Below are 13628 nucleotides of genomic sequence, written 5' to 3' on the forward strand. Positions count from 1 at the left end.
AACTCCAAATATTTGATTTATACCACTGAATAAATGGACAAGGGGGAAAAGGTGGCTTGCTACCCAGCTTTGGATAGAACTCACTAGGCTGAAGCAAATGGATAATTTATTAAGCTTCTTATTCAAATGTATGTATCTCCCTCCATCACAGAGCACACACATGGATTGATCGGGTTGATTTCCCTGGATTACATCCTCCTGTGCAGCACATATGGGTTTGCTTCATGTTTTTATAACAAAAGATGCTGGAACCACCTTTGGGGCCCATCTAGCAAGTCTCCCGTACAAGGTGTAGGAAGCTACACCAGGTAGGTGTGCACTCACCTACCATTAGAAGCTGGGGCTGCCCCCAGATCCCTGGCAGGGTTCAAGGCCAGGTTGGATGGGGCTTTGGGCACCCTGGGCTGGTGGGGAGGTGTCCCTGCCCATGGCACAGGTGGCACTGGGAAGGGCTCTGAGGTTCCCTCCCACCCAAACTACCCTGGGATTCTATCATCTTTTCTCCTTCAAAAGCACCATAAACCCCACCATCAACTTCAATCAGATGACAATCTGAATGATTTGGGGTCTCCTCCTTGCAGACACATCAAATGCCACCTTGACCTGTGGGTACCTAACCTCAAACAGTCCTTGTGTCAGTAGTTCTGCTGCTGCTTACTGGGCTGAGAGCAAAGACCAACAGAGTGAGAGCAACAGAGGTTAAAACTACTGTTCTTTAAAGTGACATCTAAAAATACTGTCTGCTACTCAACCCAGTATGGTACCTGCCCCATTTCCCATGGAGCTCTCAAAGTTCGTGGTGTGGGTGGTTGGAAATAGCAGAGATTTGATTTGTAATTAAGGCAGGTGAATGCCACCCTGAAGAACTATATCCTGTCTCTGTGTCTACTGCAACATGTAAAGCTGGACAGAACATAAGTCCCTTGTGGCAGAAGCTCCCAGGTGACTCTTGCCACCTGCTTCTTCTGATTTGCAGAAGTTCTGAGCACCCACGGTCACAACAGAGCACAGCCAGAGTCTGGCTGGAAATCTGAGGAGAGCATTTAAATGACCAGTTCCCTGAAAAACTAAGCACTGTGTCTGTGAAGCCCCATATGAAGAGCTGTAACTCCTCACACATGAAATAAAATACCACCACCTATCACAGGATCTCAGCAGGAAGATCAGCAGATTGATGTCTGTGCTGCACTTTCTAGCTTGGCAGGTGTACAGGAAATTTCAGGAGGAAAAAAAAACCCCAAACCCAAACAACAAATCTGGGCTTCCTACTGAGTGAAGCCAATTGAAAAACACACCAAAAAGCTGGTTTTGCATCCTGGTCTCCTCCCAGCATCGGTGGCGAGTTCATGGCTTCAGATCCGTGGTGCTGTTTCAGCCAACAGAGCGAGCTCACGGTAGAACGTCACGTTGGCTTTGTAGCACTGACTTTGTCTACAGGGGCAAAGAGCTGCTGGTAGCTCTGGGTTTCACAGCAACCTGCTAGACTTCACAGAGGACAAGGGTCGAAACAACAAGGTTTAGTTCTGCTGGTAAACACAGGTAGGAGTTAGAAATCCTTCCCACTCACCTCTGGTTTCCCTTATTCCAGTTCTACAGTCCCCAGCCCCTTCACTCCTCTTGTAGGATAAGCCCAAGCTGTTCAGGAGAACAGCCAGCACAAGGAAACGCGTTTTCTTGAGCTTAATTCTCACAAAAAGGAAAAAAAAAAAAAAAAGGAAAAAAAGAAAAAAATGCTGATCGATTTTAACTGGATTTTTCTCAGAAATGCCATTTGGGGCAGATGCTCAGCATGGAAACTGCACTGTGAATGGCTGAAGGCTGGTGCAGCCCTGTTTCCAGCTCCCAGCAGCAGGGAGCACCAGGCAGAACATGGTACAGACCATGACAGAACACCCCCAGAACAAAAAAGACCCATTTTTTTTCCCCTCTGCACACACCCTGCCATTAAATCTTTGCCTGGGGATGATGAAAGCTTGCAGCCTCAGTGCCACCGCTACAATACATGGAATGTCAAGTGAAGATAGGCAGAGATCCATTGGATGACGTTCCATCGAAGCAGGTCACACTTCAGACCATGGCCATTTAAGATATTTAACATCCACAACTCTGCTTCAAGAATCAGGTCATAAACAGCATGACAAAGCTCTGCAAAGAATCACAGCTCAAAGAGCAACTGTGGTTTCATGGGGAGGAAGGAAACATCATATAAAGCTTTAAAAATTGCTTCCTAAGATGGCAGATGAGAGGGGCTGTGGAAGAATGCTGGCCAACAGGACAGGGATCAGCGAGCTGGAAGCTGGGTGCCAGGATGGTGATGGCATCTTTTGTAAACTTCACAGAACACTTTGAGTTGGAAAGGACCTCAAAGCCCATGTAGTTCCAACCTCCTGCCATGGGCAGGAACACCCTCACTAGACCAGGCTGCCCAATCCAACCCATCCTTGAACACCTCCAGGGATGGGGCTCCCACAGCCTCTCTGAGCACCCTGTGCCAGGGCCTAAGCACCCTCAGAGTAAAGAATTTCTTCCTAACGTCTGACCTAACCCTGCCCTCTTCCAGCTTGAAACCATCACCCCTTGTCCTGTCCCTGCACTCCCTGGAGAACAGCCCCTCTCCCTCTTTCCTGTAGGACCCTATAAGTATTGGTAGGCTGTCGTTAGGTGCCTGTACATCTCTGAAAACTCCTTGATAGGCAGTTTCCAGATACAGCACACAAGGGCAGTTTCTTCAGCTGGGATCCCAAGCACACAGCACTAAAAACCAGCAGTAAATCCAGGGAGGCGCTACTCCAGGGAATGAGCTATCCCAGGCAGCGAATGGTGGGGGGTCTTCAGAAGCAGTATGCATGGACAGGGCTGGGTTGTGAACTTCACAAAACCTGTAGCTACCTTGACCTGGGCGGCATAAACTTTTGTGAGAATTCCCAGATGTTTTTGTAATGTGAAAAAGTGTAGACGTTTTTCCCCAAGGTTGGCTGTGGAAGTATTTAGCGATCATGAGTGCTTAGAGGTGCAGCCAGTCCACAGCAGGTGCCAGAGCTGTTAACTCTGCCTGGCTGGGACACGTCAGCACGGTGCAGCTGGAACCAGTGCAGAGCCTGACCCTGCACAGGGATCAGCAGAGGCACTCCCAAGATTCCTACAGACTTGCACTTTCCATGTGTTGCCTCCTTAAACAGGAAACCACCTGGACAGAGGATTGCCTTACACTGTTTGCACCATGAGCCCTGGGACAGGCTGCCCAGGAGCGTGTGGAGTCTCCTTCTCTGGAGATATTCCAGACCCATCTGGACACCTCCCTGTGCAATCTGTCCTAGGGACCCTGCTTTTGCAGGGGGGTTGGACCTGATGAGCTCTGGAGCTCCCTTCCAACCCCTACAATCCTGTGATTCTGTGACTCTTTGTGAGGACCACCACGTCCTGTCCTGTCCCCCCCCAATTAACATGCAGTTCAGGAGTAGATGACCCCTTCTGCAAGCTGCCTGTTGCACTGTGCAAGAGCTGCCAGCAAAACGCTTACAGACCTTAGAAGCAAAATATGGAGCGAACCTGGACAAAACCAGCAGCATTTTTGGGGAGCTATGAACTCAGTGTCTTGCATAGTTACAAATGATCTCCTTACAAGGCCACTTTCATTTAAGAGGCATCAGTGCTGCTGGTGTTACCTCTGGGGAGTCCGAAAATGAGCCAGGCACTGACGTGGGCGGCTTTTCTGGGCCAGAAAACCGTAACGGGGAGGATGCACCACACTGACTGGTTAAGCAATGACATGTAGAAACCAACCTGCCGACCAGCTGCCGCGATCGCTCTGCATGAATCTCAAAAGCAGAATTTATTCTGAAGGACAGAGCACGGCTCGGTCCTGAGCAGACATGGAAAGCAGGTAGCGAGCCAGAAATCCCTGCCCTACCTTCCCACCCCAGAGTCACTGCACCCCATTGCTGCAGCCCTCCCAGCCTGCTGAGCAGCGTGGTGCCAGCCATGGTTTGAGGCAGTCCCGAAGGAGCATGCACTGTTCCGACCTAAAGGGTTGGCACAGCACCCTCAGAGATCCCTGAGCGTGACCACGCACCTGCAACAGCTGGTGGCAAACACCAACCAGCCACAACAGTCACGCTGTGACGGCTGACATGGCGCCTCCCCCTATTCCCATCGGACCCTGGGCACCTTTGTCAGAACACTAAGCGACAGACACTTGGCTGCTCTGGCAGGGAGCGGGCCCTGCACAGAAGCACCGAACATGTCAGCCATGTGGAAAGCCTCCATCATGCCTGCATGCCCCTTAGGTACCACACTGCTCGGGACAAGGCAGAACATGCTCAGGAGAGAGTTTATCACCAGCATCATCACAAAGGTCGGTTTAATAACTGTTTGTGGATTAGAAAAATCTATTTAAAAAATAAATTAACTATTCCTTATTTCACTTACTTCCTACGAGAATGCCAACAACAGAAAAATAATCTACATCTTTCTGAAAACTACACTGCTTTTAACTTTTAGCTCCCCAACCAGAAGAACCCAAGAGTCAGTCTTGCTTTTGGTTTATACTCCCTGATGTCGCTAGCTGACAACCACCCAGGTGACAGAGGAAATGCAAGGCACAGTCACTAAATGACAGCTTCAGTAGCACTACAACAGCTTAGAGCCTCAGGACCAGCGTAAGAGCTGCTGTTTGTGTCTGAGGTATTAAGCAGTATCACAGAACCATGAAGATTAAAAGTTCAGCATTTCAAAAATTCACACTTAATTAAATGCCTAGGGAAACGAATTCACCAAAATCTTCATTTATGCCTCTTAAGTTAACCATTAACATGGAATCAGCACCAAACTTTCTTTTTTTGCTGTTGTATGTATGTAAGACTCACAAAAAAATGCAGGATAGTCTTCAGAAACCCCAAACAGGCCAACCCTTCCTTCACACAAGTTGGAGCCATTTCTACAAGCTTTAATCTTGGGTTTATGTAAGAGTTGGCTTTGTTTCATCACTGTCCTTTAACTGCAAAAGCAACTAAAATGCTTGCATGCACCTTCAAAACCCAGAAGCCATTTTTAATTGTCCTTTAAGTGCAAAGAGATCAGCATATTTGTTAATGCAACAGGAAAAGTCATAGAAAGAGACTTTAAAAGCAGCCACGACCGCATCGCTCATGAATATCTCCTCTCCCCATCCAGACACTGTCTTCTCAGCTGCTACTGCCCAAAGGCATCAACAACAAAGCTGCTTTAATCATCTCAGAGCTTGCTTTTTCTCCCTTGAATATCAATAAAATTTCTATCAGATGCAAAGACTGGCTTATAATTTGTGGCCAAGCTGCACTAATTAAAGAACCTCCATTCTTCAGGATTTCAGAACATCTCAAGCAGAGAACAGCAGACGCCACGCTTACACTGTGCTGCTCTACTACAGGGTGGGGTTTTTTGCAAGTGTCAGTGTGCTTCTCCCTCCTCCTGTTGAGAAGTGGCCCTTTCCATTGATCCCTGTGCTTAATTCAACACCAACATAGCTGTTGCTACACAGCAGGAAAGCATGGAACATGCCCCATGCCTTCCCCATTGCTCATGCTACCCGAAAAAGACCCTCTTTCCCAGAAAGAAACCCCCTTGCTGTTTTCAAACCCCAGCTCCTCAGCAAGCGTTATGTAGTGCATCATCTTTAAGGCTGCTTCTTGTGCAGGAGAGTTTGCTCTGGTTTCAGGGAGCTTAAGATGCTCCCGCTGACCAGGCAAGGAGCCTGCCCTGCCTTCCCAGCTGCCTTGGCAGGAAAAGGAGCTGTGCCACGAAGTAAATAACTCAGATTTCTGGGGTTATGAAAACCTCAAGCCATTTACAGGAGGTGATCACAGACAACCCTCTTCTTGACATCCTGAAGAACAAATTCATACCTCCCGCTTCGATTTGGGAAATTCTTGACCGTGCCTGCTGTGAGACAACGTGGCTGTAAGCTTCCAAAATTACTCACGGTTCTTTTGAAAGAAGCTCCTAAATGGGACTATATGAGCAATGGAAACCGACTAGAGAAGGTATCTCCTGCCTTAATCCCCCAAACTGGAACCTGGAAGCTCCCAAGTACAGTAAATTCTGTTCGAGTTGGGTGGCAAATACCTTCCCAGCTTTTGCCCGATTCAGTCTAAAGCTAAGATATAGTGTCTGGCCTCCTGACTTAAAGAATGTAAGAACCACCAAGGAGCTGCTTTCCAACACAGACATGCTCTATTTATTAAATCGACGGGATGAAAACCTGCCAGTGGCTTCAACAGCAACAACCTTGTTGAGACTGACGCTTCCCAGCAAACAAGCATTGCCAAAAGGAGTTTTGTTCAAAATTTCATTTGTTAAGGTCTTCAAGAACTTGGACACTTAGGAGTATAATGAGACCAGAAACTCATAACCATATTGGAATTCGAATTCCTACCTCTCTTGCTTCCTTCTTTTCTTTCCATGGATGTTTATGCCTATTTGGATTGGACTAGACACTACTTGCTAAGCGCTAACCCACAATCATGAAGTCTAGAGTCACTGTATTTTTGTAAAACAAAATATTACTCTGCCTCTTCCTCAGATTTTGGGAATTGCAGGGAAATCATACCAGCTTTTCACGTAAACCTCAGAGTGTGAAAATGAAAAGCACCATCTGAGAGCTACACAGTAGATGCTGGTAAGTCCCAAGAGACACCACACTCCTGCTCCATACAATGCTACAGCCATGCTCACCTGGAGAAAACGAAAGAGGGTTTCCAAAGCATGGCAGAACACAGCTCCTAACAGCCTGAAACGGCGGTAAGCACAGCCAGACTTCACAAACCTCTGTTACACTTGCAGCCATACACCAAATTAAAACCAGAAGGACTACGCGACAGTTAGAAGCAGAAAATCCAACATGCAGTCTGAGTGCCTGTCCAACAAAGGCTGACTTTTCCACAATTAATTCCAAGTTATTCTTCCAGCCTCCCTGCTCGTGGCTACACACATGCTGGCTGGCTGCCGGTGAGATTGTCACCCCCGAGCTGTGCCAGGCGCTTGGGTTATCTCCTTCCGACTCGGTGGGACCAGTCTCCGTACCACCGGTGGCATTTCTTCACATGGTTTCTTCACGTGTGATTGTGTGAATCTGCCCAAGAAAAACTCCTGAGCAATGAGGAAACCCACAGGGTACATCCCTGGGTGCCACAGGATCACAGCACCATCTCCGCATCCCTTGGCCGGGCTGTCCCATCCACCCAGGCCAGGAAAGAGATGGAAAAGAAGGGAAGGAAGGATAATTGCATTTAAATGAATAAATCAAAAGCGAATGACCACAAAGCCTCATCCTCTGGACAGCTTCACATTTACAGTAATGGACAGACTGGATGTGGTTAAGCACATGGAGCACCTTTAATAGAAAAACAGCTTCAGAGAAGTTCTGGTTTTGTGTGCTAAACTCTTTTGAAGATGCACCTGTGGAAATGAACAGTGTTGGGGGCTTGAAATCTTGCCACTTCTCCCAGTTTAGCAGAACCCAGTCCATATGTGACAGAGCAGAGCCAGGTCCCATGCTAGGAAGATCGCTAATAAACCTCAGGGCCGTTTCTCCCTTCTCCCCACTGTGAAATCTGCCTCCTTGATTGTTTCTTATCTAATATTAAAGACCCAAAGCAGAAACTTTCCATCAGCAGCCCTGATGCCAACGGTGCAGTCTTGCAGGCTCTACTACTATGAGGTTTCAACAGGCACTCTCATCTTTTTTCCCCAATTATGGGCTTCCCTGAGCCCATAACTCCCCACTGCTGCCCCGTACCCGCTCCCTGTGGGTTTAACACTCATTAAATACCATCAGACAAACCATGCAACGAGCACCTCCCATCCCAAGGTTAGCCCATGCCTCATCAAACCAAAAGCACCAATTTTTTTTAACAAACTCCTTGCACACAGCCAACTCCCAGTCTCCTAATTATTGTCATTTTTTAAACCCCACTTATCCCACTAGCATCCTGAACGATCCCATATCATCCCACCAAGCCCTACAAAGGATGGATGATCTCCTCCACAAGTCTCTCCTCCTTTTTGAAGGATTCAGTCCAAAACCTACAGGGATTACTATAAATATTTTTTCCCATTTTAGAGGACTTTAAATTATTTTACTGCTTACAACACATGTGGATTTTAAATGGCTCAAGTGCCATTTAATAAATGGGAAAAATGTATTTTTCCATAGGTACTGTTAGAAAGCCAGGCTCATGCTACACAGAACAGAAGACACCTTTGAAACTGCTAAGAGTTTCATGACAAGCAATGTAGCAGTTCATGCGGTCTGGCTTTCTGCCCCACTCCTCCTAACTCACACTACACAGCCTCCTGCCCTTCTCCAAACATCCTCCACCCCTGCTCCATCCTTCTCCCAGCAGGCACAAGCTCTGCTCAGCGCTCACAGGAGTCCCTGCTGACTCTCTTTTTCCTTTTACTTTACAATGACATTCATTTCCTTCAGGTAGGAGCAAGGAAAAATGAGGCCTTTTAGTCACAATTTTGTCCTATAATAATTACCAATTTTCTTTAATTTATACTCAAAAAAGAGAAAAGATTTGATGATGGCTTGCAAAATGTAACTTCATTCTTTATATACATTTTTTTTTCTTAATGCAGAGATCTGAGTATGGCAAAACATTGCCATCCCCAAATAACCCACATTAAGTCTTCAGGCAGCTTGTGAAGTGCCCATCCCTGATTCAGACTTGAGGGGGATGACCTCTGCCCTTGCTATTTCAAACAGCCTCATGTGCATCATACTGCGAAGAATCACAGAAGCACAGAATGTGCTGGTGAGACCTTCAGAGCCCATCTAGTCCCACCCTGCAGTGAGCAGGGACATCTTCACTAGAGCAGGTCGCTCAGAGCTCCATCAAGCCTGACCTTGAATGTCTCCAGGGATGGGGCCTCCACCACCTCTCTGGGCACCCTGTGCCAGTGTCTCACCACCCTCCTATGAAGAACTTTTTCCTAACACCCAAACTAATTCTCCCCTTTTCAAGTTTAAGCCCATCACCCCTCTTCCTATCGCTCCGTGCCCTCTGGAACATTTCTTCCCCAGCTTTCCTACAGGCACCTGTCAGGGACTGGAAGATCATGTGAATCTACACATTGGCATCATGCATTCTCTTACTCGCTGCAGGAGTATACCAACAAGTATATTATTTTTTGGGTTTGGCTCAAAATCTCCCCCCTTGTACTCAACAATTTGCAGTTCTTCCTTAAGAGCACAGAAGTCTAAGTAGGTTTAGGTGGAAATCGCAGCCTCCGCATTCAGCAACCGAGACTCCGCATGGGATGCTTTAATGGTTTTTGCTGGGGATCATCCAACTGGGATTCATTTTTCTGACTGGTCTGTCCAGGCTTATGCTTATTCCCCCACAGGGATTGGCACAGAGCAAAGGGTCTCCCAGGCTCTATCTACCTGGGGGTGCCCATGCCAAGGGCCATGTTCTCACTGGTTTGCAGACACCTACACATAATTTTTTACATATTTTATTTAACATAATTTTCCATGACATAATTTTTGTCCTTGTTTGGTTCTCCTCTCACCCCTCAAGCAACATGAGCTTCTAGAAGTGAGAAGACCTGCAGGTTTGTACAGCAGTGATGAAGAAACTGTATGGGACTATTGCTGCAAACCACCCCCCCCCCCCGCCATTAGCCCTCAGTCCCTCATCCCCACTCATTACTTTGTGTTTCAGCTTAAGTCTTGCCTAAATAAACTATAAGGCCGTACAATACAGGGACATGGCTTCCAATTATATTATCATTACAGCAACAAGAAATTAAATTATATCACGATGACAACAACCAAGCAGCAACCCTGCTACCCATCCAGGCGGTCACGTTTAACTCTGCCCCATGTAATTTTGGCTAACCACCCCCTCACCCCCTCCACCCCTGCCCCTCACAGGGAGCAGCCCAGAATGTTGCAGAGCTGACATCCCACATGAGCAGTTTACTCTGCTGGCAGGAGCTAAGTGAAGTATGCCAGTGTTGAATCTTGCCGTGAAGGTGAGAAAGATGAGGAGAACAAGTCACTGGCAAACTAAGCTAAAGGAGACACAACAATCTAGTGCCGAAACCAGGACACAGAAATTACAAGTACTGGTGTTTACGGAAACGCTGGGTTGGGAGAAAGCGTTAGACAGGATCTAGACCAAACTTATTTGAAGCAATATTGAGGTTTTCCTGTCTTGAGTCTACGGATATTTAGGCTGCTGTGAGCAAGCACCCTCAAAAGCACTGAGGCTGGAGAGCGCCATCGCTGAGGGCAGTCTCTGAAGAAGATGTGCGAGACGGCACCCTCAAGCCCGTTGTCTCAAGGCCTCTCTCACCATTCAAGCACCACAGGCTGAGAGTTCTACTGACAAAATCCAGCTTGCTCCCTTCCCTTTTTACTATAGCCACCCTCTGCATCATCCTCCAGAGGGGTGTGGAGTCTCCATCTCTGGAGATATTCAAGACCCATCCGGACGCCTGTCTATGCAATATGAGCTGAGGAGCTGCTTTGGCAGGGGGGTTGGACCCAATGAGCTTTCGAGGTCCCCTCCAACCCCTATGATGCTGTGATTCTGAGATCTTTGGAGCAAAAAACCCTTCAAAACTCCCAGGCCCCCAGTAAAACCCACCTCACCTTTACAAAGACAGCTAAAAATTGTGAGGCTTTTTCAGCCTACAGAATCAGCAATTCAGCCTGCTTCCTCTTCAAACAAGGAGAGCCCACCACAGCACTCGCTCTGGAAACCCATCAGACCAAAACACAGAAGACAGATAAACAAAGTCCAAATCTTGCAGACCCCTGGCCTCAACATAAGCATTATTTGGGGAGCTGGCTGGACTGCTGCTCTCTATTCCAATTTACAATGCTCCTCCCACCTCCTTTTCCTTCTTGGAAGCACGGATTTGCAGAGACCCTCCACACAATGTGCCTCATTAATTATTTTTCAAGGCATGGGTTTGGAGTGCGGGAGCCTCACATTCAGCAGGAACAGCAAACTCGAGCCAGGGGATAAGCACTAGGTTTTAATATCTATTTCTCCCAAGGATTTTGCTTTATCACTTGCCTCTGTAAAGCTGTGAGAGGCACACTGGAGATATGTCAGAACAGCCCCAGAGCTCTCTGCAAGGCCAAGGCACCCAGGCCATGCATACATCCAGTCCCGTTTCGCACATGGCTGAACGGATAGGGATGTCCCAACCCTCCGACGTGAGTTCCCTGTTCTAATTCTAGGTAATGTCAGGATAAAGACATATGAGATTTCCCCTTGCACAGCTGCAAAGAAGCTAACAAGCTCCCTCAATCTCTCTTTTTTAAAAAGTAATTGGACATCAGCATTTTCTGACCCTCACAGCTGCCCTCGCTCAGGCAGGGACCAGCCCGTTTGAAATGCTGAACTGGGGAAGCCCAAGGCTGCTGCATGGGGATGAGTGTAAAGAGGAAAAAAAAAAAGACACCCATGGGAATTGCACCCTCATGGTTCTGATGGGGCCTGAAACCACCCTCAGTGGGGCAGGACAAAATGACAATACCGAGGGGACAGTGTAGAAAAAATCCTGCACATGCAGACTGCAGCTTTGGGTGTGAAAGCCACTTAGTGTCTGGAAGTTCCTTCCCACTACAGGAAAGATCCACTGTGATCTCAAAAGAGTCCTAACAGAGGAACAGCTTCACACTGGCACTCCCTCTATGCCACACAAAAAAATAATTAAATAATAATCCCAAAGCAAGAGAATAAAAGGACGAGCTTTTAGTGCTCCTGCGGGCACCACCCCGGAGTCGCTCACTGAATCATCAGCCCTAAGTTCCATCCTCCAGTCCACTGCTGCGAGGGCTCTCAGAGGCTCCTCATACATAATACATATTGGCGTGGGGCTTCCTTCCCACAGACAAACTGCTGCTTCGCTTGGGAATCTCCAGCCTTTTAAAATTTGCTTTGCAAATACTTTACTACCTTAGCGGTAAGGAGTGTAGGAAGACAGGCAAGAGCGAGACGCATTTCAGCTTTTAACCACTCAAATAACAAAAATACACCCCCCAAAATACAAAATTACACTCTTTTCCTGTGTGCTTTAATCCATTTAATGCCTTTTTTTCCCGTTTTCCCTCTCCTAACATTGTAACGAGACACGCACCAGCTCCTACCGCAGTTCGCGCTGCCTGCCTCAACACCCCCTGCCCTCCGCGGGCCACCCCGCCTCGCCAAACCCCGGCGACCCCGAAGTCTGGGCCGCGGGTGCCGGGGAGCTGGGACCTGGAGAACTGGCTGCTCACACGGGCAGCTGCAGGTCGCATCTTCCCACGTCCCAGCAAGTTTTTACCGTATCCTTGGGCACCCCTCGGGAAGTTTAAAAGTTTCAACAGCATTCCCCCCGCCCTCCACTTCAAGAACGACACCGTCCCTCGCCGAAAGAAGCCCCGCTGACCCCACGGACGCCCGGCCCCGCTCGGGGTTCCCTCCGCTCCCCCCCCACCCCCCCCCCCCCGCCACCGAAAGCACCGCTGCGGATGCCCCGCTCGCAGCGCGGAGTCTCGGGAGGTAGCCGGCCGTTCGCCCCCCGCCCGCCCCAGCCCCGCAGAGCCCTACCTCGGATGTAGGTACACTTGCTCTCGTCCAGCAGACTGGAGACAGAGCCGCCCATGCTGCCGGGGAGCGCTGCTGCTGCCGCTGCCGCCTCCCCGCCCGGCGCCCCGCTCCCGCTTCCTCCCGCGGGCGCCGCCTCTCCCTCGCCGCCGCGGAGCTGAGGGTTGGGCCGGGGGCAGGAGGGCTCCGCTCCCGCCCCTCGCTCTCCTCCACCGCCCTCCAGCCGTGTCCTTCCCCAGGCTCGCCCCGCCGCCGCTCAGGGAGGGGCGGGCGCCGGGCCGGGCCGGGCAGGGCAGGCACCGGGGGGCGGCTGCTCACGGCTGTGCCCCCCGAGTAACTGTGGCCCATCAAAATGTCCAGCGTGGCGTCTTCCCTTGCTACCCCTCCACCTGTAACCCCGTCTCATGGAGACACACTCAGACCCTGGGAAGGTTCCAGGGAGGATGCTTCAAAGACCACTGACTGCACGTGTAGTGGGTATCATGGCACTAAGGCCAGCAGGAATACTCTCCAACATTTTTCAAGGCAGAAGAACCACCTGAAACAGCCTTCTGATAGGACATCGCATTCAGCAAGGCATGTTGAGACACTATGGGATCCATATGGATCAGCCTTCAGCGCTGTGTCCTGATCCAGCCAGCCTCTTACTGTGGGTCCTGGTGGCCTACATAGGATTCTACTAATCACAGGATCACAGAACGTTGGGAGTTGGAAGGGACCTCGAAAGATCATCTAGTCCAACCCCCTGCCAGAGCAGGATCACCCAGACTAAATCGCACAGGAACTCATCCAGGCAGGTTTGAATGTCTCCAGAGGAGGAGACTCCCCAACCTCTCTGGGCAGCCTGTCCCAGGGCTCCATCACCCTCACAGGGAAAAAGTTCCTCCTGACATTCCCATGGAACTTCCTCTGCTCCAGCTGCACTGCCTGCCCCTTGTCCTGTTGCTGCCATCACTGAGAAGAGCCTGGCTCTGGCCTCCTGACTCTTGCCCTTTACATATTGATAAACATTAATGAGGTCACCCCTCAGTCTCCTCC

General features: G+C 49.2%; 1 protein-coding gene across 1 annotated transcript in view; it reads right to left on the reverse strand.

Annotated features, from left to right (window-relative positions):
• NIBAN1 (niban apoptosis regulator 1) overlaps window positions 1–12648 on the reverse strand; it is a gene marked incomplete at both ends in the record, with an annotated part of 70860 nt that extends 58212 nt beyond the window's left edge. The window contains one exon of the mRNA XM_084266433.1: window positions 12594–12648. Coding sequence (XP_084122559.1) covers window positions 12594–12648 — 55 coding nt within the window. The remainder of the gene's footprint in view (window positions 1–12593) is intronic.
• Between the last annotated feature and the right edge of the window lie 980 nt (window positions 12649–13628).

The sequence above is a fragment of the Gallinula chloropus genome (genome assembly GCF_964237585.1).
Source record: "Gallinula chloropus genome assembly, chromosome: 6".
In the NCBI taxonomy this organism is placed as follows: domain Eukaryota; kingdom Metazoa; phylum Chordata; class Aves; order Gruiformes; family Rallidae; genus Gallinula; species Gallinula chloropus.